At 42.2% G+C, this 26,430-nt stretch overlaps 1 protein-coding gene across 5 annotated transcripts in view; it reads left to right on the top strand.

Moving 5' to 3' along the window:
- SCAPER (S-phase cyclin A associated protein in the ER) overlaps positions 1-26,430 on the top strand; it is a 495,741-nt gene that overhangs the window by 443,830 nt on the left and 25,481 nt on the right. For all 5 annotated transcript variants that reach the window (XM_079912990.1, XM_079912987.1, XM_079912988.1 and 2 more), the window contains 2 exons: positions 5,633-5,870; positions 11,001-11,150. In XM_079912990.1, the coding sequence (XP_079769116.1) occupies positions 5,633-5,870; positions 11,001-11,150 (388 nt within the window). The remainder of the gene's footprint in view (positions 1-5,632; positions 5,871-11,000; positions 11,151-26,430) is intronic.

The raw sequence follows: 26,430 nt of genomic DNA, 5'->3' as shown, positions 1-26,430 counted from the left end.
AATTAGAACCCTTGTGCATTGTTAGTGGGAATGTAAAATGGTATAGATGCTGTGGAAAATGTTATGGCAATTCCTCAAAAAATTAAAAATAGAATTATTATATGATTGAGAAATTCTACTTCTGGATATATATCCAAAAGAATTGAAAACAGGGTTTTGAAGACATGTTTATACACCCATGTTCATGGCAGCATTATTCACAGTAGCTAAAACGGAAGCAACCCAAGTGTCCATCAGTGGATGATGGATAAACAAAATGTGGTATACACATATAATGGAATATTATTCAGCCTTGAAAAGGTAGGAAGTTCTGCCGTATGCTACAACATGAATGAAACTTGAGGACATTATGCTAAGTGAAATAAGCCAGTCACAAAAAAACAAATACTATATGATGATTCCACATATATGACATGCTTAGAGTAGTCAGAATCATGGAGACAGAAAGTAGAATAGTGGTTGCCAGGGGGAGGAAGGAATAGGGAGTTATTGTTTAATGAGTATAGAGTTTCAGTTTTACATGATGAAAGAGTTATGGAGGGCTTCCCTGGTGGCGCAGTGGTTGAGAGTCCGCCTGCCGATGCAGGGGACACGGGTTCGTGCCCCGGTCCGGGAAGATCCCACATGCCGCAGAGCGGCTGGGCCCATGAACCATGGCAACTGAGCCTGCGTGTCCGGAGCCTGTGCTCCGCAACGGGAGAGGCCACAACAGTGAGAGGCCTGCATACCGCAAAAAAAAAAAAGACTTAAAGAGATGGTTGGTAGTGATGGTTGTACAACATTATGAACGAATTTAATACCATTGAATTGTAAACTTAAAAACAGGTAAGATGGTAAATTTTATGTGTATTTTACCACAATAAAAAAAAAATCAGGGGTGGGGGGAGATAATGCCCTGCCAAAGATACCTGTATCCTAATCCTCAGAACTTATAAATGTGTTACCTAACATGGCAAAAGGAATTTTGCAGAAATGGTTAAGGATCTTGAGATGGAGAGAGTAGCCTGGATTATCCAGGTGGGCCCAGTGTAATCTCAAAGGGAGCAGGAAAGTCAGTGTTAGAGAGGGATTTGAAGGTGCTATGCTGCTGGCTTTGAATATGGAAGAAGGGGCCAGGAGCCAAGGAGCAACCATACTCTAGAAGTTGTAAAAGGCAAGGAAATAAATTTTCCCCTTCAGCCTACAGAAGGAACCCAGCTCTGGTAACACCTTGATTTTAGCTTAGTGAGACATTTTGGATTTCTGACCCCCAGAACTTTAAGAGAATAAATTTGTGTTGTTTTGAACAACTAGCTTGTGATCGTTTATTCCAGCAGCAATAGGAAGCTGATGCACATGCCTGCCACTATTAGACTGTAACATTCTATAGGACAGGGGTCTGGTCTTCCTTGACTTTGTAATACATCACAGGTCACTGTTGCTGGAGCACAGGTACTTTGGCTTTTTCAATAGAGAATATATGACAGATAATCATGTCCCTTTTGCTCACCACAAAGCCTGATAAATGATGATGTTACTAGATGAAGGTCAGCTTTCTAAGACTGTTCCAGTACATAAGAGCCCACAGCTGGAATAACTCTGTAAGAAATAATTCACTTCTCCTTGAACAGTGAAGTTCACATTCATCATTGGGAGGGACAGTGACTTAACTCCGTCCACTCCCAGCACTATGCAGACCTTTGTGGGGAGTGTTCTGGATTCAGAGGCTAAAATGGGAGGTTCTGATAAGATGCCTCTGGGATTCCAGATCTAAAGGAGGGAACAAAGCCAAAATCCAAGAAGCTAGGAGAGCAGTCTAGAAGATACCGGCACTGAAGGGGATCAGGGTGGATGTTACCGAATCAGAAATCTGCGACCAGGGATACAAGAGCAAACAAGCCAGGAACAAATGGGGAAAGGGGGTTATAGTGTGTGCGACTGTCACAGCTGCTTTTTTGGGCCAAATAAGGCCTGTTACATAAGTGGTTTAAAATACCAAAGATAGAACAGATGGCAGGTGATTCATGCCCACACAAATTATTGCTTTTTTTTTTGCCCAACTATACTCTCCTTTAAGGCAAAGTAGGGTTTTCAAGAGCTGTGCAGGTATATTGATGGCCCAGTTATAGTTTTTCCTGATTGAATCTCACAATTAATGAACAGAAATGAATATGCCACTAAGATCTCTAATCCTAGAGACCAAACAAAAACACTTTAAAATCCAGTAAAATTGAGAAGATCTTAGAGTGTAATATACAAAATTTCAGATCTGATTTTTCATATCTTCAATGTGTTTTTAAAAGAAAACTTTATGGGCTTCCCTGAGGGCGCAGTGATTAAGAATCCCCCTGCCAATGCAGGGGACACGGGTTCGAGCCCTGGTCTGGGGAGATCCCACATGCCGCGGAGCAACTAAGCCCGTGCGCCACAACTACTGAGCCTGCGCTCTAGAGCCCACGAACCACAGCTACTGAGCCTGTGTGCCACAACTACTGAAGCCCGCGCACCTAGAGCCCATGCTCCACAACAAGAAGCCACCGGAATGAGAAGCCCACGCACCGCAACAAAGGGTAGCCCCCGCTTGCCACAACTAGAGAAAGCCCACGCACAGCAACAAAGACCCAACGCAGCCAAAAATAAATTTATTTAAAAAAAGAAAACTTTTTATAACCTGTGCCTGATATGAATAAGGCCTTTTACTTTTTTATTATAAATATTTAGGCTTAAAGTGATTATAGCTGACATTTAAGACCAACAGGAGCCAGTGGCCTGTTCAAGGACAAATTATCCGTATTTCAGACTAAATCAAAAGTAAACATTTTCTAAAGTCCCTTCATGTCTACATTAGTTCTGTGGAAGCCAAATGCAGCAGACAAGCTCTCTCCCCTCCCCTCCACCCTGTATATTCTGTAGGCTAACTTTAAAAGTGTCTTTTCCACAAAGCAATATTAATATACATTTTGAACCATTTCCACATCTGAGTTCTTGAATGCTAATTTAATTGATTTTTCTGAATCAACATTTTTATTTCATCAGAAGAATATTGCAAAAGATCCTGAGTTATGTTATTTTATAGTTTGGTATTTTCCTAAATAGGGTGGGGTGGAGAGAAGAGAAACTATTCTGATGATCTTCACTTGCTGGGTTTTTTTTAATTTATTTTTTTAAACAAGTAATAGCAGTGAATTCATGTCATTTCATAAATGCTTGCAAAGATTAACTGTTACAAAGTTTTCTAAATAATAAAGCTATATTCCTGAATATCTGCATTTGAATATGCTAATAATCAGTTTAAAAGCAACACAGGCAGTAAAGGGGAGGTGACCATTCTGAATCACAAAGAAGAAAAAATGTTGTCACCAGCAGTGATGTCACTCATCCCCAAGGTTCTGAAAGCCTATTAGAAATTAGCTTTAGGGAGAAATGTCTTCTGACTTGTCATTGGTTCTAAAAGGCAGTCATTGTTAGACAAACACAGACCCCTTTTTGGAATCTATATAATAAACTCAGACACATTAATCTCTACTCACGTCTTTAGTCGGGGTCTGACCCCTAACTCTCATGGCTATAATGGAAGGAAGGAAGGAAGGGTGAACTGAAATGACATTAGCTAACAGTTTGTGTAAAGGTTCAGATGTGCCTGTAAGCAAATAAATATAATTTCTTAACTTTTTGTTTTTACTGAGTCCCATGAGACAGAAAGTGTCTCTCCGTGATGATCAGGATTACATTACAACGTCTGTGTACTTTGTTTAACAGTGTTCAGTTAACCCCGAGATTTGATTTAAGAAAAGGCATGGAGACGAAAGAAGAGGTCACCTCCTGTTTGGCCTGGATGTTTTGGTCTTTGGACAAAGCCCTGCCTTTAAAGAGTCAACAGTTCTTGGTAGTACCCCTGCCTTTGCCACTGACAAATGTTTATGACCTAAAACATCTCACTGAATCTCTGAGGGTCTCGGTTGTGTCATGTGTGAAGTGAGGAGAACAACACCTTCTCTACCAACTATGAAGAACTACAAATGAGGCGGGGTGGAAGATGTGAATGTACTTAGCAGGTCCTGCCATGCAAATGAGATGATAGTATTTCAGAAGACCTGCTTTCTTAAGAAGAGAACAAGTATAAGTGTCATCCCACATTCTTAGACTATCAGAAATAGTGCACATTCAGGAAACAAATGCTTACCACAGTTACGAATAAAACTATACTTTGATGAAACTAACAAATTAGAATGAATAATATAATCCCTTTAAAAAGTTATAGATTAGAAAACTAGACAAGATACTAGAAACTTGCCAGCCAGCACTTTCGAATTCATATTTACTTAGTGGCATCTCTTCAGTGCTTCTGGGCAAATTTATGAGATAAGCATAGATCTTTAATGCCTCTCTCCCATTCTAGATTCCAGCCGAAAGGAACAATAACAACAACAACAGAAAAAGGAATGGGAGGGACCTATATTAGTGTTAAATAGGGAAGGGCATCATCCTGTGGCAGAAACATAAAGACACTTCTGCTCAGCTTTATGCAGATCATACCAGGTTAAAGGGAGACACTGAGCAGGGACTTGTAACTTCCCTTCCTGAGAAAAAGCTGTGTCCCATGAAGAAAGGTGACTGACCCACTTGGAACAGCCCAGAGACCTGAGGATTTGTGCAGTGGTTAGAACAAATGGCTGCAGCAGCTTACATTTCAGATTCAAACCTGTGGAGAAAAAGGGAGGGCTTCTTTCCAGGCATTTCAGCCCAAGAATCTCCCTCCATGTTCCCCTTACCTTAGACCTACATACCCTTGAGCCAGAGTGAATAGGAAGGGGGCCCCACCTGAAGCATGTTGGCTGTGGGAAGGGGAGAGAAACCTGGGTATGGTTTCTAGGGGCAAAAAGGGTGAATGAATGCTTAGCACCCACATTTACTAAAATTGTAGGCTCTTGATCACTAGATGCTTCACGCATACCTGAGTTCCAGAGTGAGGTGGATTTAGCAAACCCTTCCTTTCCTATTGATTTGAGGAATTCATTTGCCACTGCCGTTGCTTCTTGCTCATCCATACTGCCTGCCACAATTGCTAAGCTAACTTCAAGGTGATTTGTACAAAGCTAACCCAGCACTAGCTTGTTCTTGAGAGCCTGGCCCCTACAACCTGTCCTGCCAATACTCCTTGATGATGGAACTGTGCCTTCAGAAGCGGTTGAAGTGTCTCCCTGTCACGGTATACCAACACACTACTGGGTTTTTGAGGCCTCGTACTTTCCCAGTAACTGCCTCCCCTGAGAAGATTCCCTTGTGTATCCAGAAAGGAAGCCATGGTGTTTTGAGTTCTGAGTCCCAACAGCTCTCATGGACTCCCAGGCCTGGAATCTAAACAAAGTGAGGCTATCTAGGCTGCAAAGGGTGGAAGCAGCCTCAGCCTGGCTGCAGAGTACTCAGTTGCCACTGCTGCAGCAGCCCGGTCTCCCAGCTGGAGAAAAGGGCGGGCCGCAGTGCACTTGGTTGGGGGGAGGGCTGCATTTACTCCTGGAGGTTTCTTGTTACCTTACTACACCACTCACATGGTTTGCTTTTAACGGTCTGCTTGTCATGTTCCATTTGACCTATAAAAATGCTAGCATCCTTTAAGTAGATTTCTGTTAAAAAGTTGAATGTTTCTTATCAGGTCACACAGCATATTTGACAATAATCGCCAGGATCCCACAGGACTGACAGCTGCTCTTCAGGCCACAGACCTGGCTGGAGTTCTGCATATGCTCTACTGTGTCCTCTTCCATGGCACAATCTCGGACCCCGGCACTTCTAGTCCCAAGGAGAGTTACGCTCAGAACACAGTCCAAGTGGCCATTCAGAGTTTACGTTTCTTCAACAGCTTTGCAGCTCTTGACCTGCCTGCTTTTCAGGTACCAGGAATTGGTTAACCAGCCAAGAGTAAATAATTTTGTGTAGATATGGTGAGAGGTTCTTTTCCTGGATTGGGGCATAAGGAATAAGCTACAATACAGGGAATAATAATACATACTATTTATTAAGCTGCTGTATTCTAGGAACTGGATTAGGTGCTTTGCATATGCTTTCTTATTTATTCTCATGACTACCCTACAGAATATTATTATACCCATTTTACAGGTGGAAAAGCTGGCAGTTAAGTAATTTCCCAGGGTTACACATGGCTGAGCCAGGACTGGTACCCATGGCCCCAAGCCTATGCCATTCTGCTACTTATAAATCTTCTGTCTTGATTTCTTTAGAAAAGGCATTATCATACCATAAACATTTAAATATTAAGGAAAGTAATGGTTTCTTATATAAACACGACCAAAATTAGATAAATTGTTTTGATTGATATGACTGTCTATGAATGATTTAACTGACTTGTATCCAACGTAAAGTGCATGTGTAGTTAAATGTGCAAACCCCTATAAATACTAAGTTTTTATAGCTAAAGAAAACTTGCTTTATGTTATAACACCAGACTGTCAGCTTAGAAACAGATTGTTTTTCATGTAGGAAATTTAATTTTCAAAAACACTGAACCTTTGGAACAGAGCAAGCCCCAAGGAGTAGACTTTCTCTTTCAGTTTATTAACTGTCAAGTGATTTCATTAAAAAGGGAACAAACTTGGCAGATAATGAACCCCTAATTTAGGTGAATTGCTTTGCTCAAAGGGAAAAAGGTTATAGAGATACAAATGTATGAAAATTGTGGTCTTTGGTCATCGCAAGATGGAAGAAACACTTCTGTTTTGTAGCTGGTGACAAATGTGCAGTTCTTGTCTTCCTGTCATTCTCTTCACAACTGGAAATTAGTAAGTCGTATCATTGGATTCAGTATCTTTCAACTTTGTAGAGTTAGTTTATCCATCATAAGAACAGAAATCTCTTCCTTAGGGTTAATGCTTTTCAGTTTTCAAAGCACTTGAACTAGCCTTAGGTGGTAGCTGCACAATATGTAAAGTTCTGAGAGTTTACAGCCACACCTAGAACAAGAGGTACCTGCTCCAGAGAATGCCAATGGTTCTTGCCTCTGGGTTGAACGTAACATTTGTGTTTTATGAAGACCCAACCCCATTGTGTTCCGTCTGGAAACAGCTTAGAAATCAAGATATGCTAATTTTATGCCCTCAGAATATGGAGACCAGCAGGCTACCCATCAGCTAGGTCCAACTAGAGTGATTTCTTTTGTTACCAGGGATTATGAAAAGCAAATACCTAAAAATGTTCCTGAGCTCCTGGTTTATGGGTCTTCTGACCAGGATTTATACTGCTTCAGGGGTCACCACATCATACACAAGCATTTACATTAAGTCAGCCATTTATTCCATCAGTCACTCTGAGTGTCAGGGAGCCCCAGGTCCCTGCCCTACCCCCAGCCCTCCATGAACTCACAGCCTGTGCAGCCTTACTCAAAAGAACCAGTGAACTCCAACCAGCCCTGCTCCCTCATGACCTTTAGGCACAATGGCCAATAATGTTAGAAAAGTCAAAAATCTATTTCTGGAGCCCTTCATGCCCAACTAAGATGAAACCACGACTTCTCCTCTGCAGCTCCTTGCCGTATTGAGCCCAGAATATATTCCCTACCTGAGCCGCTTTTGCCACAACCCCAGGAGAAACACCAAGGTGACTCGAGAGTTCGAGCCATTCTTAGAGTGAGATGCCCACCTCCCCAGGGGAATGTCCTTTTGTGGCTGGTTCCTAACACTTCTTTTGCTTCTTTCTTCTCTGTCCTTCCTGTTACTCCATATTTCTCTTAATTCTTTCCTGCTTTTTCTTCTTTTCCTTTTCTCTGTTCTGACTCTCCTGTCTTATTTTAGTCAATTTTGCCATCACTGCTTCTCATCCTCTCCCCAGACATTGTTCCCAGGTACCTTTTTCCCCTTAACCAGTGCATGGGCCAGGAAGGCCTTCAGGGACCTTCCTCCTGGCTGCCATCCTTTTGGTGCCCAAAGTCGAGCACATGTTTTTCTCTTATGCTTCATCAGTGTGTGCAGGGACCCAGATACCTAGAATTTCTAACATCAGGTCCTTTAATACATCTACCAATGATTACCTTACTGTTCCAGTTACTTTTATACATTTGAAAAACAAACAAACTTAGTGGGGTAAACAACAACCTTTATGATCACAGATTCTGTGAGTCCAGAATTCAGGCAGGGCTTTTCACAGTGGAGGTGGCTTGTCACTACTCCACGATGTAGGGCTTCAGCTGAGGGGCTCGAATGACTGGGGTTGGGGGGTATGGAGAAGAGGGGCAAATTGACTCAAATAGCTGGGAGCTCAAATTATCTGGAGGCTCCTTCACGTTCATGTTTTATGCCTGGGATTGATTACTCAGAGACTAGGTTCATCAAGGACTCCTGGCCAGAGACTCTACATATGGCTTCTCTATGTTATGGGCTTCTCAAAACATCATGGTGTCTGGGTTCTCAGTAGGAGTTTCCTGAGAGGAAGCTCCTGGAAAACAACTGCTCCAAGAGAACCAACGGAAGCTGCATGGCTTTTTTATGCCCTAGCCTCAGAAGTCATATGGTTACATATCAGCCATCCTCTCTTGGTTAAATCCGTCATAAGCCTTCCAGATTCAAGAGGAGAAGACATAGGCCCCATCTCTCAGTGGGACGGCTGTCAAAGGTTTATAGTCCTTTTTTTTAACTAACCACTACACTCTGTTGAGCAAGCTAAAGCAAAGCATCTGACCACATAGACATCATTGCCATAGATAGACACCTGATCAATCGTGCAATACTCAAGTAAATAGCATACAAATACACAATATTTGCATTGTAAAGCAATGGGTGAGTTTAGGAGAAAAGTATTATTTTTATGATCGATATGGTCAGAGAAACTCATATTCTAGTTCATTAAAACAACTTACTTGTCAAAAGTGAGATTTCAGGAACTATGTTTATAAAGCACAGGAAAAGAGATTTTAGGTACAGCATGGGTCTGAGCTCAGAAAAAATCTGGGAGACAATTTATGAATTGCCTGAGAGGATTGAAGGAACTGAAGAAGAAAATTGAAATGAGATAAATGGTCTGACACTCTGAAGAGTTAGACAAGACAGTGTAAGACATGTTGACGGTTTGAGTCCCAGTGCATCGCAAGAATGCATCTCTGTAGAGCTGTTATGGAGAAGCATCCTCATCAAGACCTCTGGGTCTTGAGTCAGACTGACCTGACTTTGAGCCATCATACTACCAAGTTGTATGACCTTGGACAAGTCATTTGAATCCTTAACACTGAGTTTCTCATTTGTAAAATAGAGATTAAAAACACTTACCTCACAAGTCTGAGGTTTAAATGAGATTACATAAAGGCACTGTGCTAACTAGCACATAGTAGGCCCTCAGGAAATGTGGACTGACTCATATTCTGAAGGTGAAGAATTTACCCAAACCATCTTGCAGATGCTGAATCAAAAGGTTAGGTTTCAAATGCAACATTCCCAGTGCTTCTGCACCCTTCTTTGAAGCCATAAACCTATGTGATTGTTTTGGTTGAGAACTCATCGCATAGTAGTCACAAAAGATTATACATTAGAATATTTTCTTAACTGGTTCCATTTCATTATATACTAATAAGGCTGTCAAAATATTTTTCTCCCTTCAGCAAAGAGTCTGATTTCACTCTGAATTCATATTGGCACAGATGGCCTTGAGATCCCGGATATTGTATAGTGCATATACTTTGACAGTTTTTACAATTGAAGGTAGTCTCAAGAAACAAATCAATGTACTGACTTGGCAATTAATTCTGGCTAAAAAGGAAATATAGTTTCCTTGATAAATTGGTTTAATTTTTATATTCAAACTTACATGCCCCTTGACCTGCTCTTATCAGTGAAGGTTAAACAGAGGGCACTGGGTCACAGCAAGCTGGACACAACTAATTAAATAAGGGCTGAGCTGAGAAGGTGTCACTACTTGATTTAAAGGAGCAGGGCCCTCCTGAAGTCTCTTTGGGGCTTGAAAAACATTTTGTCTCAGTGCAATGAAACGGAGACAGAAGGCACTCTTAAAATTTAGTAGTAATTTTGTTTCAACAGTATTTATTAAAAAGACTGTGCCTCCCCGGCTGTTAGGCAGAGTGAATTCATTGAAACTTCCAAGCTGCAAAGTATCTGACCTGGTTCAAGCCAGCCAAGACCTCAAATCAAGAGATGAGTTTAAAACACTGCCTTTTCCCACAGGCTGGCAGTGGTGCTTCATTCCAGTGTGGGCTGCGAGTGCATTCTGTGGGCCTCGCCTCTCCCCTTTGCCCTCCTGTCGCTCTGTCTGTTTGACATGTTTATTAAATAGACGCTTCAGGCTGCACAGACAGACTCAGGCTCTCCTCCCGCGTCGCCCACCACCAACAGCCCTTTGACTGTCTCGAGAAAGGATCCCAGAAGCCTCATAGCTGAGGGGGCTTCATGGTTTGTTTTTTGTGCTCTTTTGGGGGGGCAGGGGGAGGTTGTTGGGTTTTTTTACATTACTTTGGGAGCACAAGAGCTATTTGAATAACTAATTGTTATTTATATTTCTTTTCTATTTGAACATAAGTAAATAATTAGAGTCATATTTTTATCCCTGCATACAAGAAAATATTTTCTCCTTCAGAAAAAAAAAAAAAGTATTGGAAGTTAGCTAAATGGTAGATTTACAGGTGAATTTTAGTATTATTATATTTTCCCAAATTTTCTACAGTGAGACTGTGCAATGAGAAAAAAAATACCTTGTTAAAAATGGGATAAATACTCATGCTTTAGGTGAATAGTGTCTTGATCCACGTAGTACAGGCATTTGGTCTGCTATGCTTTATTTTCTGTTTTTTTTTTTTTTTTTTTTTTTCAGTTTAAACGTTGCATTTATTATGGTCGTTTATTGGAGCAGGAATCCCTGAACTGAACTGTTAAGCACAGTGCTCTAGAAATTTCATATGCTTTTCTGGCATCATGGCAGAAGGTGCACAGGGCCCAGGTGTGTTTTGTGATTTGCAGCCCTGGCTGTCCCTGGGCTGGGGAGTTCTAACTGCTCCTTGTCTTTGTTAGTCTATTGTAGGGGCAGAGGGCTTGTCCCTTGCATTCCGGCACATCGCCAGCTCCCTACTGGGCCACTGCAGCCACGTCTCCTGCGAAAGCCTCCTTCATGAGGTCATCGTCTGTGTGGGCTACTTCACTGTCAACCACCCAGATAACCAGGTAAGAGGCACAGGAAAGTTCCTCAGACTGCTTCCCCAGCACTGAGAGTGTGAGGTATTGGAGTGAGAAAAGGCAGGCTAGCCTGCTGGAACCCATCTGTCCTGTGTGAGGCCCTTTAACCAGGCTCCAGGGATATGCCTCTGACTTCTCTCCAAAGAGATTTGATCAGCACTAGACCAGCACTAGGACTTCCTCTTAAAGCTATAACAATAAGATATTTTTAATAAAATGTTCTTCTTAAGCCACACAGAAGCATCTACTCCCTTACCACATAGATCCTGATGCTTTATTCATATTTTTTTGTGGTTGTTTTAATGAAATAGATTACATCTTTCAACTTGGGTTACTTTGCAAATATTATAGCATTAGTCTGGTGCTTTATGAAACTGCTCTTGGTCTTTGGCTTCTGCCTAGGTGCTTAAGAGGGTGCCAGATGGTGTTGGAGGGGAGCCTGAGAAGGCAGGGCTTGGGCCTTACCCCCTTGAATCACCCAGAGTAGTTTTGCTTTTAACTATTTTGATTATTCGGTTTCTAAGCAAGATTTCATTTGTAAATAGGGTTCTGTTGCTTTAAAAAGTTGGGAAATCTGTGTTACAGATTTTATTTTAAAAATAACAATAATAAAGCACTTTACCCTTTTTTAACTTTTTATTTTATATTGGAGTATAGTTGATTAACAATGTTGTGATATTTTCAGGTGTACAGCAAAGTGTCATACATATACATGTATCTATTCTTTTTCAAATTCGTTTTCCATTTAGGTTGTTATCTTTATTTTTAAAAACAGAGCCATGGCATAACTAACACATCAAATTGTAATTCCTGACTACCCCAGTTATCTAAAGCCTCATATTCAGCAACCTTAATTATGTGGATTATAGCTGAGAAAAAGGCCTATGAACGGCCCTTAACCCTCACTCTAAGCTTACTGATTTTTATTTTAGGCAACTCACTAATAAGTGTGCTTACTAGGTTTATTAGCCTGCAGTAAACTAGACCAGGGCGGAAGAAGGAAGGAGATAGCTGTAGTGCCAGAGCCAAATACAAGGTGAGAACCTACACACTGAGAGCTGCAACTGCCTATCTGATAAGGAGAAAGAGGATAGAAAACAACAAGACAAGCACAAGACCTCAGAAATTGTAGCCATCTGGGACTTCCCTGGCTGTCCAGCGGTTAAGACTCTGCGCTTCCACTGCGGGGGGCGTTGGTTTGATCGCTGGTCAGGGAACTAAGATCCTGCGTGCCGCGTGGCACGGCCAAAAAAGAAAAGAAAAAAAAAATTGTAGCTCTCTGGTTTCAAAGGGACACTAAGCCCTGTATTTGATTTCCTGGATGATTGTTGATGCCCCCCGTGCAGACCCTGAGTGAGCATGGAGGCAAAATGTATGTTCTGTGCATTCCCTTTAAGAAGGCTAAGGAATATGAAGTCCATTCTAGAAAGATTTCCATGATTAAAATGTAGAAAATGTGGACCCTTGCCAGAAGAAGCGTCATACGTAGAAAAATTCCCCTTTCGCAGACCTCGTTGCCAGAAGGGCAGATCTTTCTCACCTCCCGCCACAGGAGCACTCACGCAGTGCTCTCTCAGGTACTGATGCTTTGTCGTTTCCGTGGACTAAGCCCAGCAGGTCCACGAGTCTCTTACAAGCTACTCAAGGAAGGAAAGTTGAGCGAAATCTCCTGTGTGGTTTTCTTTTCTTCATGTGTGTCCATTTGACCTACTAAACTGCATTTTGTTTCCCTCTAAAAGTTTGTTTTTATTTTTCTGATTACAAAAGTGTTTCTTACTCATCATGAAAAAGATAGGAAGTGTAAAGAAGGAGGAGGAGTCACAGTTATCCCTGATCTCACTGTTGAGATAGTCACTGTTACCATTTTGGCAGGTTCCTTACAGTCTCTTTTCTGTGAATATTTTTGCCAGTTAATATTATTGAGATATAATTAACATGTAACACTGTCTTATTTTTAAGTGTGTACAGTGTGAAGATTTGATATATTTATATGTTGCAAAATGATTAGCACAGTAAATTTAGTTAGCCATCACCTCACATAGTTAAAATTTTTTTCCTTGTGATGAGAACTTTTAAGATCTACTCTCAGCAGCTTTCAAATATACAATACAGTATTGTTAACTTCAGTCACCATGCTGTACATTACATCACCAGAACTTATTTACCTTATAACTGGAAGTTTGTACCTTTTGACCACCTTCACTCACTTCACCCACTCCTTAGCCCTCTATGAATATTTTTACATAGCTGAGGTCATATGGTATATACACTCCTATCCTGCTTTGTACACTTAACATTATATCATAATCCTTCTTTGTGAATACAGTTCTTAATGGCTGCGTGGCTTTATCTTGTGTAGACAGCCCATGGTTTACCTCACAATTTCCTGTTAAGTCGTTTACCATTTATCATGACACTATCTACTGCACTTATAAAGAGGTAAGTAATTTGTGTGTGTGATAATATTTTGCTGTACAGTTCTACAGCAAAAAGTTCAGTTTCTTCAGCACACCCATGTTTAGGGATGGTTGAAGCTCTTTGCTTAAACCAACTCTGTTGTGATGAATTTACTGAACTCAGAACTGTGTAGGATTTCAGAGAGATTTTCTGCTGTTGCCGGACCACAGACTAATCCTCTCCTATAGATAAAACACACACTTTAAGTATCTCTGGGCTCACCAGAGTCAATGAGAAATGGGGTCGGGGGAACTGGTATTTGGAAATGGCATGTTAGAACTGACGTGGACCTGATGGCAAAGTAAAGACTGGGCATGTTGGGACAGGAAGAAAGCAGATTAAATGGGCAGAGAGAGCAGCAAGCAATCCAAGGAGGAGACAGAGACCCTATGGCTTCTCAGTTGGGGAAGAAGCTGTGGGGTTTAGAGGTAATTGTTGAGAGGAAGAAATTAGAAAAGTAAAAAAGGCCAGACCTCCTTTCTCGACACCTTGCCTCCCAGAGGGATTGAATCCTAACTGGACATCCACTTCTGATTTGGTGGAAGGTAGAAGGTCAGAGAAGTCAGTTCAGTCCTCAGGCAATTGCTGAAATGCAACAATCTGTGAAAAGAAAGAATATGACAAAAAGTAGAGAAGAAATCAGAAATTGATAGAAATGATAGTAATTGTCAAACACTGAGACATTGCACCTTACGGAGGTGCTTTGCTAAAGCATAACCTCTGGTATTTGTAGAATTCTTTATACTGCTTGCCCCATCTGTGGCCTCTTGGACCTCATTAGCACTTCATTGAGGCTGTAAGGCAGAGGAATTACTCCCACCTCACAGACAGGTGAAGAATCTGGACTCAGAGAGGTGAAATGAGCCCCCTGAAATGACATAAAGAATTGCTTAAATACCAGGACTAGAACACAGGTCTTGCAAAGCCCAGCTCAGTGTTCTTTTCATTTCACATTGCTTAAGAAAATTAAATGTATCACCGGCCCATTCTACCAGTGATCTCTGAAGTATTTCTTGGGCAGGGGTGGAGGGTTTAGAAGATGATGCCCATTTACCTAGACAGTACACTGAGAAGCTGCCATTCTGCAACTCTGAATGCTTCTGGGACATATCTGTGTGCCTTACGTGGGGAAGACACGTAAAGATCCTGGGAAAGTGTAAATGAGTGTGTTTTATGAGCACAAAGTGGACCATAATCTAGCAAATAGAAGGCCTGGGCTCTAACCTCAGCTCTGCCACTAGCTGCAGGATCTTAGATAAATAATTTTCCCTCTTGAGACTTGAGCATTTTTTTTTTAACATCTTTATTGGGGTATAATTGCTTTACAATGGTGTGTTAGTTTCTGCTTTATAACAGTGAATCAGTTATATATATACATATGTTCCCATATCTCTTCCCTCTTGCGTCTCCCTCCCTCCCACCCTCCCTATCCCACCCCTCCAGGTGGTCACAAAGCACCGAGCTGATATCCCTGTGCTATGCAGCTGCTTCCCACTAGCTATCTGTCTTACGTTTGGTAGTGTATATATGTCCATGCCTCTCTCTCGCTTTGTCACAGCTTACCCTTCCCCCTCCCCATATCCTCAAGTCCGTTCTCTGGTGGGTCTGTGTCTTTATTCCTGTCTTACCCCTAGGTTCTTCATGACATTTTTTTTTCTTAAATTCCATATATATGTGTTAGCATATGGTATTTGTCTTTCTCTTTCTGACTTCACTCTGTATGGCAGACTCTAGATCTATCCACCTCATTACAAATAGCTCAATTTCGTTTCTTTTTATGGCTGAGTAATATTCCATTGTATATATGTGCCACATCTTTATCCATTCATCCAGTGATGGGCACTTAGGTTTTGTTTCCATCTCTGGGCTATTGTAAATAGAGCTTCAATGAACATTTTGGTACATGACTCTTTTTTGACCATACAAAGAGGTATTGGGTTGGCCAAAAAGTTCCTTCGGTTTTAAGGTAAAACTAAGACACATTTTTCATTTTCACCAGGAACTTTATTGAACAATGTATTCACTGTTTTGTTCCACTACCTTCTGCCATTTTTCAGGCAACTTCATAATTCTATCTTCCTAAAACTTTTAATCTTTTTGAGCAAAGAACTGTTCAAGGTGCCTTATACAGTCTTCCAGGAAATTGAAATTTTTTCCCTTAAGAGAATTTTGTAAAGACCGAAATAAATGGAAATCCGAAGGTGCAATGTCTGGTGAATAAGATGGATGAATCAGAATTTCACAGCCAAGCTGTAACAGTTTTTGCCTGGTCATCAAAGAAACATGCAGTCTTGCGTTATCCTGATAGAAGATTATGCGTTTTCTGTAGACTAATTCCGGATGCTTTTCGTCAAGTACTGCTTTCAGTTGGTCTAATTGGGAGCAGTACTTGTTGGAATTAATCGTTCAGTGTTCCAGAAGGAGCTCATAATAGAGGACTCCCTTCCGATCCCACCATATACACAACATCACCTTCTTTGGATGAAGACCAGCCTTTGGTGTGGTTGGTGGTGGTTCATTTCACTTGCCCCATGATCTCTTCCGTTCCACATTATTGTACAGTGTCAACTTTTCATCACCCATCACAATTTGTTTTAAAAATGGAATGTTTTTGTTATGTTTAAGTAGAGAATCGCATGTGGAAATATGGTCAAGAAGGGTTTTTTCTCATAACTTATGTGGAACCCAAACATCAAAGCGATGAACATAACCAAGCTGGTGCAAATGATTTTCAACATTTGATTTGGATATTTTGAGTATGTTGGCTATCTCCTGTGTGGTTGATTGTTCTCAGTTAATGTCTCGATTTGATCGCTATCAACTTCGACTGGTCTACCCGACTGTGGAGCATCGTCCAGCGAGAAATCTCCAGCACGAAACTTCGCAGACCACTTTTGACACGATTGATCAGTCACAGCACCTTCTCCATACACTGCACAAATATTTTTTGTGTGTTTCAGTTGCATTTTTACCTTTCTTGAAATAATAAAACATAATATGCTGAAAATGTTGCTTTTTTCCTTCCATCTTCAATATTAAAATGGCTACACAAAAATCCACCAATTTTGATAATTGTTTTAAAATGCACTCTGATATGACAGCTGTCACAATACAATCTAACAAAATTGTTTCGAATAAAGTTAAAGACAACTAAGCACTACTAGAGCCATCTTATGGCAAAAAACAAACAAACCTCTTTGGCCAACCCAATAGCTTGGTTCTGGAAATGGATAGTGGTGATGGTTGCACAATATTGTGAATGTACTTAATGCCATTGAGAATGGTAGGCTTAAAAATGGTTAAAATGGTAAATTATATGTTATCCATATTTTACCACCAAAAAAATGTTGTGGGTTTTTATTTTTGTTGTTTGTTTGTTTCTTTTATAAATTTATTCATTTATTTATTTTTGGCTGTGTTGGGTCTTCGTTGCGGTATGTGGGCTTCTCATTGCGGTGGCTTCTCTTGTTGCGGAGCACGGGCTCTAGGCGCATGGGCTTCAGTAGTTGCGGCACACGGGCCCAGTAGTTGTGGCTCACGGACTTAGTTGCTCCGTGGCATGTGGGACCTTCCCGGACCAGGGCTCGAACCCATGTCCCCTGCATTGGCAGGTGGATTCCCAACCACTGCGCCACCAGGGAAGCCCTTTTTTTTTTTTTAAATGATGATCTAGGATGACCTAGGATTGTCCTAGATCATCTCTCCTTTGAGCTCCGTGAGTCTGTGATATTTTAATGGCTGAGATTAGAACCACAGACCAGCATTCTGATTTTATGGAGACATATTGTGGTTTTTTAGATCCTCCTTGCCCTACTCCAGATTCTTTCAGTACCAGATAGCTTCATGAGCTGCTTGCCCACTCCATGGCAGCTCATCCTTAAAAGCTGAATATACGTTGGTTCTCCTATTTTAATACAGGGGGGTCCACTGGCAGACACTCACAAGCAGAGACTTACAGGTGAGATGTTAGTGTCCTTGCTGTCTGATGCCGTCTCTAGCCACAGTAGTTTCACCTGCACCAAACAGCCATGCTCACCATCCGTGGCTGGGCTCCATGCCCATCAGGCTGCATGGCAAGGGAAGGGTAGGGGAAATAGCCTCAAGCTTACTTAATGATAACTGCTCATATCCCAGTAGAACTGTGGAGTTTTCTATAACTAAAAAGTTGATTGTTTATTTTCATTCTAAATCCCCTTTCTGCTCCCTCCAAAACCCAGTAATTTGCCAAGTGAGCATTTCCTGAGGGATATGGAAGTGCAGTTTTAAGCTCTCATTCCAGTTTCAATCACAGTTTCATGGAGCCTTCATCCTGGAAGGGCCCTGAGATACCTAGTCCGGCTCCCTCATACTGTAGATGGAGAAATTGAGGCTCAGAGAAGGAAAAGGAATTGCCAAGCAAGAACTGGCAGAGCCCAACCTCCTGATTGGCAGTCCAGTTAGTGCCCTTTCCCCCTCACTTCTGTTCTTGTGAAAGTGAATTTATTTAACCTCATGCCACTTACTTTAAATCAGAGAAATTTCAGAGGAGAAATTATGATGCTCAATTCATTTCATCTTTCCGTATCATTAAGCAGAAGTCATGTTAATTTTCAGTGCCTGTTTGTCCACAGAGGATCCTTTATTTCCAGCTTGTGTCTTTATAAGACAGGAGATCCTGAACTCCTGCTGCAGCCTAAGGCTGTTTTATTAGGAAACTGCTTTGCATAAAGGATTGGCACTTTTTATTTGCCACCATTTAGTCTATTAACTGGAAGGACTGAGCCCCATGATACTAAAGATGACTTTAGAAGAGAAACCTGGATAATAAAAGTAATGCCCCATCCTTGATAGAACCAATCATCTGTTTCCTATAGGGCTGCAGTTTCTAATTAAAATATTCTTTTTAATCAAAAGCTTCCTTGTCTTTTATGGTACTTTCATGACTCTGCGTTCCTTCCCATTTAATTATTATAATGAACATAATTAGTATGGGCTGTCAGACCTTCACTTTATTTACATTTTATATTTGATAATTAAATGTGGTCTGATAATTAAATTAACTTGAATGACAGATGATTTGACTGCCTGCATATTACTGTATTGGGAATAAGCACCTTTGCATATTCATTGTAGTCAGTGACTGACTTTTTCATTTGGAAAGACCCCATAGATTCCAGCAATCAGAGCAGGAGTCTCCTGTGATAGTTGAAAGTAGGAAGGATCCCGTTGGCCCACCCTCCCCCCATCAGCTCCTCTGTAGAGAGTCATGCAGATCATGTAATCATCTGCTCGGCACTGCACCAAAGGTTCCCTAATGTGTCTGGGGGAGATGAGAACCTGCGAGTAAGCTGGACACTGAAGCTCTTGAAACTAGATTCTGCCTGAGCTGTGTGACATGCGTTTTCCAAGTCTTTTGTAGTTTGATGGCTTAATAAGACAATCCAAATGTTAATTGACTAAATGGTCCTAAAATGTATCTGTTGTACTCACCTCAGATGTTTCCCTGAAAACAAAAACAGGGCAGTTTCCCAGTTGTATACCATCTACAAGTGAGGGACACAGAGTTGTGTTTTAAGAGTGGCGGTTTTCCAGAGCTCCGTTGTAGCCTTTAGAACTTTCAGAGGTGGCCTAATTCCTGCTCACACATTCTTACTTTACTCTTTGTTTTTCTCAAAGGCAGATGGTCCTAGGTCACACGCATTTGGTAAACTCCCGCAGCCCCATCCAAGTCCAAGAATGGACTCTGCTGTGGTGGGCTCAAAGTGGAAACTCCAGCATTCAAGGCCTTTCTGTTCTCCCAGTGTTGGCAGCTTATTCTCTAGCTGTCACACAAACGTCAGCTTTCTGTATTTTCTTTCTTTGTGCGACAGATACAGTTCCTTTCACAAAATAAAAATGTATCATGTCTAAGGCAGAGCCGAAGAACTTCAACAGTATAACCATTTTGGAGTTACTCTCAGTATTACAGCACCAAAGAAAAATATGGGGTTTTTCCCAAAAGTAGAATAATAAATTTCCTAATTAAAAATAACTTCTGGGGCTTCCCTGGTGGCGCAGTGGTTGAGAGTCCGCCTGCCGATGCAGGGGACATGGGTTCGTGCCCCAGTCTGGGAGGATCCCACGTGCCGCGGAGCGGCTAGGCCCGTGAGCCATGGCCGCTGAGCCTGCGCAGCCGGAGCCTGTGCTCCGCAACGGGAGAGGCCACAACAGTGAGAGGCCCGCGTACCGCAAAAATAATAGTAACTTCTGCCTAAAGATTTTTTTTTTTTAATTATTGATTTATTTCTTTTTGGCTGCATTGGGTCCTCGTTGCTGCATGCGGGCTTTCTCTAGTTGCGGCGAGGAGGGGCTACTCTTCGTTGCGGTGCATGGGCTTCTCATTGCAGTGGCTTCTCTTGTTACAGAGCATGGGCTCTAAGCACACGGGCTTCAGCAGTTGTGGCACGTGGGCTCAGTAGTTGTGGCTCGTGGGCTCTAGAGCACAGGCTTGGTAGTTGTGGCTCATAGGCTTAGCTGCTCCGCAGCATGTGGGATCTTCCCGGACCAAGGATTGAACCCGTGTCCCCTGCATTGGCAGGTGGATTCTTAACCACTGCGCCACCAGAGAAGTCCTCTGCCTAAAGATTTATTCTAAGACTTCTAGTGAGTGACCTGGCTGATATTAGAATGGAGAAATTTGCCAGTTAGCAATTTTGGCTGCTTGTATTAAAAGTCACCAATGTCACAGAATCCAAATAAAAGATACCTTTTACTTCCCTCATCTCTTTGGTGTCCTCATCTCTCTTTTCCAACACAAGGGTAGTTTGAAGTACCATGAGCTCGTACCAAGTACCTTTTAACTCCAAAAACCACCTGAGAAGTTATAAGGAACTCCCTCCTTGACCCGGTGGCTGCATTGCCAGGGAATCAGCTGGAGTAAATGGCAGCCTCCGCAAGGGAGCCTCCACTGAGCTCTCAGATGGAAGCCTTCACCACCCAAGACTAATGCTGGCCAGGTATACTTGTAGCACTTAACTGAGAAAGGAACATTCTTCTCCCCCTTTGTACAGGATTGTGTCCTAATTCGTGGCTCACTATAATCCCATGGGTCCCCCGCTTGTGGTTGATACAGCGATAGTTAAGGTGGCACCTGAATGGATTCACTTCTTGAGTCAGTCAGCAATTGAGGTTTTGAACTTGATCTCTGATAGTACTAAAAGTCAGATGTCACACCTCCGTGACATAGAGCATAGGCTCTGAAGTCAGCTGGCTTTGAAATCCGTGTTCTGTTCTTTCCTAGCACTGTGACCTTGGTTTGGTCAAGTTACTGAGCTGTGAGCTTCGGTTTCCTCATCTGTGAAATGGAGGACATAATACCACTACTTCTCACATTGTTGTGTGAATTAAGTGAGACAATAAAGGCCCTGACTCATAGTGAATGTTCAAGAAAGGCAGCTGTTGCTATCCCTGATGGCCCTGTTACCGTCATCTTTATGGCACTAAATAATACACCTGATTCAGCAGTAGGCTGAATTCATAATTCTGGCATAGTGATCGGAAAAAAACACAATTGTACAGGTAAACTATCCTTCCTTCACCAGTCTTCTCAGTTTCTCATTTTGGGGGAACTCAGATTCAGAACACTCCAGTAAAATAACTGTCAGGAAATCTAACATTGAAACTTTGAAATTGAAAGCTAACCATAGTTTCATCTCCACTCTCCTATAAAAAGTTGGGAACCCACTAAGCGCCTTTAGCAGTGGAAGTGAGACCAAGAGCATGGGTAGGGTCACTGTGAGGGCTTAGTTTAGCCGCAAGATGCCATGAAGTTAATCATCTCCTTCTGAGCTCCATCCCAAGACTGAGCAGAGCAGCAGGAGATGCGCAAGGGGAAGCCAAGCAATAAGCTGTCAGCACCCTATTCCCCAGGTGCCCAAACCCTGATCCTGTGAACAAGGTCCAGAGCTGAACCCTACTGCCAGGTCATGTCAGTCATCCTTTGCTCACTTGGAAATCTTCTAATGGGGTGGAAAATGAGGCCAGAAGGGATATTTTGTCAAAGTTTAACTCATGACCAGTGGTGAATCTAATTGTTTCTGGTCCTGCCTTGGTGTTTGGTCATAGAGGGACCTTTTTAATAAATCACTGAGATAGACTATAAAGACTTAATCTGTAATCACAGAGAAAACACCTGTCCTGAGATAGGAAATCTTATATGAGATCCTCATCAGTCACAAAAAGCCCAGCACCAAGGAACAAATACTAGTGCAGCAGTCAGGATGGCTGGGTCCTCTCACAGCTGTACAGCTGTGTGACGCTGGGCAAGTCACTGCCCTTCTCTGGGCTTTACCCAGAGTTAGGCTGGGTACTCCCAAGGGCCCTTCCAGCTCTGATGGAGGACAAATATATAATTCTAAGGTGAAGTGGGAAGTCATGTCCAGACCAACATAAGTACTTGAATTTAATAATCTTCATTTCTACTTGCAGTAATCGCAAGTACTCCACTATAGCCATGCTGGTCTCCTTGCTCTTCTACAAACACACCTCTCATGTCAAACCTTTGTTCTTGCTGTTTTCTACCTGGGAATCTTTTCCCTCAGAAATCAGCATGGTTTGGGAGGTGGGGGTGTTTCAAAGGTTTTTTTCTCAGATGTCATGTTATCATGATCACAGTATCTAAAATAGTGTATCAGACCCATGGTTACTGTTTCCCCTTTACCTTGCTCTATTTTTATTCATATACTTATTACCCGCCCTTGACATTTATTTATTTTGCCTGTCTCCCCGCTCCCACCCCATCCTACTAGAATGTTAGTATCTTGAGAACAGCGCCTTTGTCTGCAGTGCCTACAGCAGTGCCTGGCACAGAGTAATTACTTAATATTTGTTGAATGAATTATTGGATGTTGAGATAATACATCTCTTCTTAGGCATAATACTGCAGGAAAGGATAAAATGGCCCCAGATTTTGAAGGATACAGCACTTCTGTTTTAGTGACCAAACCTCCTGAACTGACTTTCAGCTAAAAATTTAAGAGCCATTTCTTTGGCACTATAAGTTGTTTATCTTTGAATTTATTCTAAAAGAAACTTCTTAGTCTTGCTTTTGCTGGAGCCAGTAGTTCTGAGATCCAAATGAAACCACTGTGCTTAAGGTTTGGCAAATCCTGCATTTGAGAAAACAGCGGTGTGTGAGAGAAAGCTTTGGAGGCAGACTTAGGTTCACGTCCTAGACCCTCCTCTCACTTGAGTGATGAACTTGGGCAGGTTACCCTGAGTGTCGCTTTCCCCAGCTGTAACATAGAGCCAAGAAGTCCTAACTCACAGGATTGTTGTGAAGGTTAAATGTCATCCTTATTACGTAGGCCCCAAGTTTGACTCTCAGCTGTGAGAGTGGATGTCTTTGGGGTATTTGCTTATCAAGTTGGTGGCATTGTCACAGCAAATCTACACTGACTTGTTATGATTTGGTTAAAAAAAAAAAAGCCTTTTTGGCAGGTATGCCTCACTCTGAAAGCACACACTGGGAAAATCTACACTTAAAGACCCCCAAATCACCATATCATTCATTTAATAGCAAGTTTCCTGGGGGGATTTTAAAATATTTTTCCTAAATCTCTTCATGTGTATGTAATTCCTTTGGGATTATGCACCTTTGGTCTGCCGTCAGATAATGCACACCTCGTCAGAGACCCTAGTGTGCAGGAGTTCTGTCATGGTAGCCATGGGCTGGTCTCTGCTTTAAGGAGTTGGTAGTATGTTTCTATAGCATGATGAGAGGAACATGGGCTCTGCAGCCAGGTGACCTATGGTCACAACTATACCACTTACTAGCTCTGTGATCCTGGTCAAACCCCTTACATTCCTGGTGCCAGTTTCCTCACCTATAAAGTGGGGATAACATCGATAACACCTCATAGGGTTGTTGTGTAGATTAAATTTGATCATGCGCGTAGTGTTAGCACATTCCCTGGCTGGGAGCAAGTGTTGACTATGATGTTATTGAAACTATCGTTGTCAGCCTCCACATTCCCTGCTCTTAATAGGAAAATCCCTGGAGCATCCACTCAGTCAGCTCTGACACTTGATATCACCTTAGCTAGGCCATCTCTGCCGTCAAAGCGTGTATCCCCATCTGTTGAGAAACTGAAGAGAACTCTGTGTGTCTCCATGGACCCAAAAGATGTAGAAGCACCAGGAGGTCCCCCTGTAGGGGTCTCTGGGCTGCCACTCACCATGCCGCTCCAGCACAGCTGCAAAGAGAGGTTGGGAGGGTCAGTCTGCTCTGGCCAGCTGCCAGCTCCCCTTCCCAAGGGGCATGTGTAGTTCATCTGGATGTACCTGACAGGTGATAAACATATGCTTGTGTGGAATGCAATGAAGGAGAATCTCTACTCACCATTTTGGGCTGCAGAAATAGGAGGAAGGGAGACCTCACACCCGAATAATTCTCTTCTATATGGGCAACTGCTAAACTGAAAACACACCACAGAGGTAACTCAGAGGTACACTGAGATTGTGTTAGGAAAAGAAACTGGAAAATGCCTCACATGAATCAACGTGAACATTTAATGGGCCTTAATTGGAACCTTATCCTACTGTACTTAGAGCAGAGAGATGAAAGTAAAAGAAATCTGAGAGACCATTTATTTCACTTGAGAAAGCAGTAAACTGAAACTACAAAAAGATTTGACTACTATTATATTTTTATGATTAAATAAAATTGTCATAGACTGGTGCTAGTGAGTCCATAAATGCTCCATGGAATGCATCCATGCTCTCTGGCTGCTGTTAGGATGTGACCAGAAAATCTATCAGGCTGTGCTCTGCATTTATTAACCCTGCTGTTGTTCTTACACCACCCAAAGGCTCCATGGTGAAGAAGGTTTGACCCAAGTTCTCCTCACAGGAACGGTCCAGAGCCCACTTGGAATATTTGTATTTTAGGGCATTATAAAATACTGTCCATCTACCTACCCACCTCCCAACCCCCCCACACACATGTCCTGTTAGTCTGTAATGGACATAATCTTGCCAGTATTCGTGTGTTTGTGTGTGTGTGATTATAAGTTCTCTTTTCTTAAAGAAGCTGGATTAGAAAATCAGAATAGTTGAGAATGTGGAGATAGCATGTTTTGTGTGAAGACTTTTCATTCATTCATAAGAAAAATATATTCTAAACTATTTTTTTACCATATTTAAATGTAATATCTGTGCAGGTATAGTCAACAAAAGGTACTTATGTGTGTGAATGCTCATAGCACAGGATTATATTATTTCTGCAAGTTCACAGACCTTCAGAGATCATCTAGTCCAACTCCCTTCATTGCCAGACAAGAGAAGGACTTGCTCAAGTCCCTGGAGCCAGGCCTCCTGGCACATTATCTAGGACTTTTTGTGACCAGCCTTCTCTCTTCTCCCCTCCCCCCACCTTGTGGTAGATGGGACACAGATAAAGCAAATAAACAAAAAATCCAAAATATAGTAGTCCCTCAAATGTATGACGGTACAGTGAGTCTGTATCATTTCCAAGGTTTGTGCTCTTTAGACAAGGTTCTTTCTCAAACATAAATTAAAACAGAAAAAGCACGTATGGGTATAGTCCCTGACAATTATAGAATCTGTGACTTTTAGGGTTAGCCAAGTTTTTAAGAGAATCTAGCCCACACTTCTTGTGCTACAAGATGTGTTTGAAGGGAATTTGGAACATGCTTCATTTAAAAGGTAACTCTCCTCACAAAATAGACAACATGAAAGAAGTAAAAAGAAGCTCTAACATGGAACAGAAGGCTGGAGGTGACTTATTCTTGGGGAAATGCCCCATATCATGAGCTTTCTGTCCATATGAGCATTCATCACTCATTCCTTCTCTCATTTATCAGCTTTTGCTAAATGCCCACCCCATCTCAAACCAAGTGCCGGGAGATAAAGAAATGAATACAACCCAGATCTTGTCCTTGTGGAACCCACAGCCTAGGAGCAGTGCTGTCAGTGCTGAGACTCATTCCTTCCTTCCACAAACATTTAATGAGTGCCTGCAATGGTCCAGGCACTGTTCTAGACACCCAGGAGACAGAGAAAAACAAAACAGATTAAGTCCCTGCTCTCAAGTTGCTGACATTCTAAGAGAAAAGGGAGAGACAGACAGTAAACAAACCTGGATCGGTGCTAGAGCTTCCTCTTAGAAGTATTTCACAGTGGAGCTGGTGCTTGAGCTGATATCTGACAGTGGAATAAATACTTACCAGGTAGCAAGGTACGAAAGACATTCTAGGCACAGGAAAGACCATGAGCAAAGATACTGAGATGTAAAATAGCCTGGGAAGGTTTAGGGAACTGCAAACTGTTCATTCTGGCTGGAGCTTAGGAGGTAGTGGAAAGAATAAGAGCTAAGAGTGAAGAAGCAGGCCAGGCCCAGGTCATGAAGAGACCTACGTGTGGGGCTGAGAATTGGGGATTTATCCTCTAGGAGATGATGAGGAGAGCAGCAGGATGATATGTTCAGCCTGCGTCTGAAAGTCACTCCAGTATGTGGAGGTCATCAGGACTTCCACACTGGAGCCCCAGGACTGGGACCTGATGCCCTGGTTCTGAAGCATCATTCTCGCCTGCAGGAGCAGAGTGGAGTTTGAGGGGGAGGCCTGCCCAGAAGCCTCCTTTGCACCCCTCTGCTGGTGGTACTCAGCACACAGCCTGTCACCCATAGGAAGCAGGGAAGACAGCTCAGGGGCCTTCTCACCCAGTTTCCCTGGAGGGACACTGCAGGACAGCCACTCACCCTTTACTACATGAAGAAAGCCCTTGTTTCTGTAGGATCACCTGGTTTCCAAAGCCTCTGAGAGGCCAAGCCCCC

This window comes from Stenella coeruleoalba, assembly GCF_951394435.1.
Source record: "Stenella coeruleoalba genome assembly, chromosome: 2".
NCBI lineage: Eukaryota > Metazoa > Chordata > Mammalia > Artiodactyla > Delphinidae > Stenella > Stenella coeruleoalba.
The sequence above is the reverse complement of the archived record's forward strand: the minus strand, read 5'-3'. Positions and strand labels throughout refer to the sequence as shown.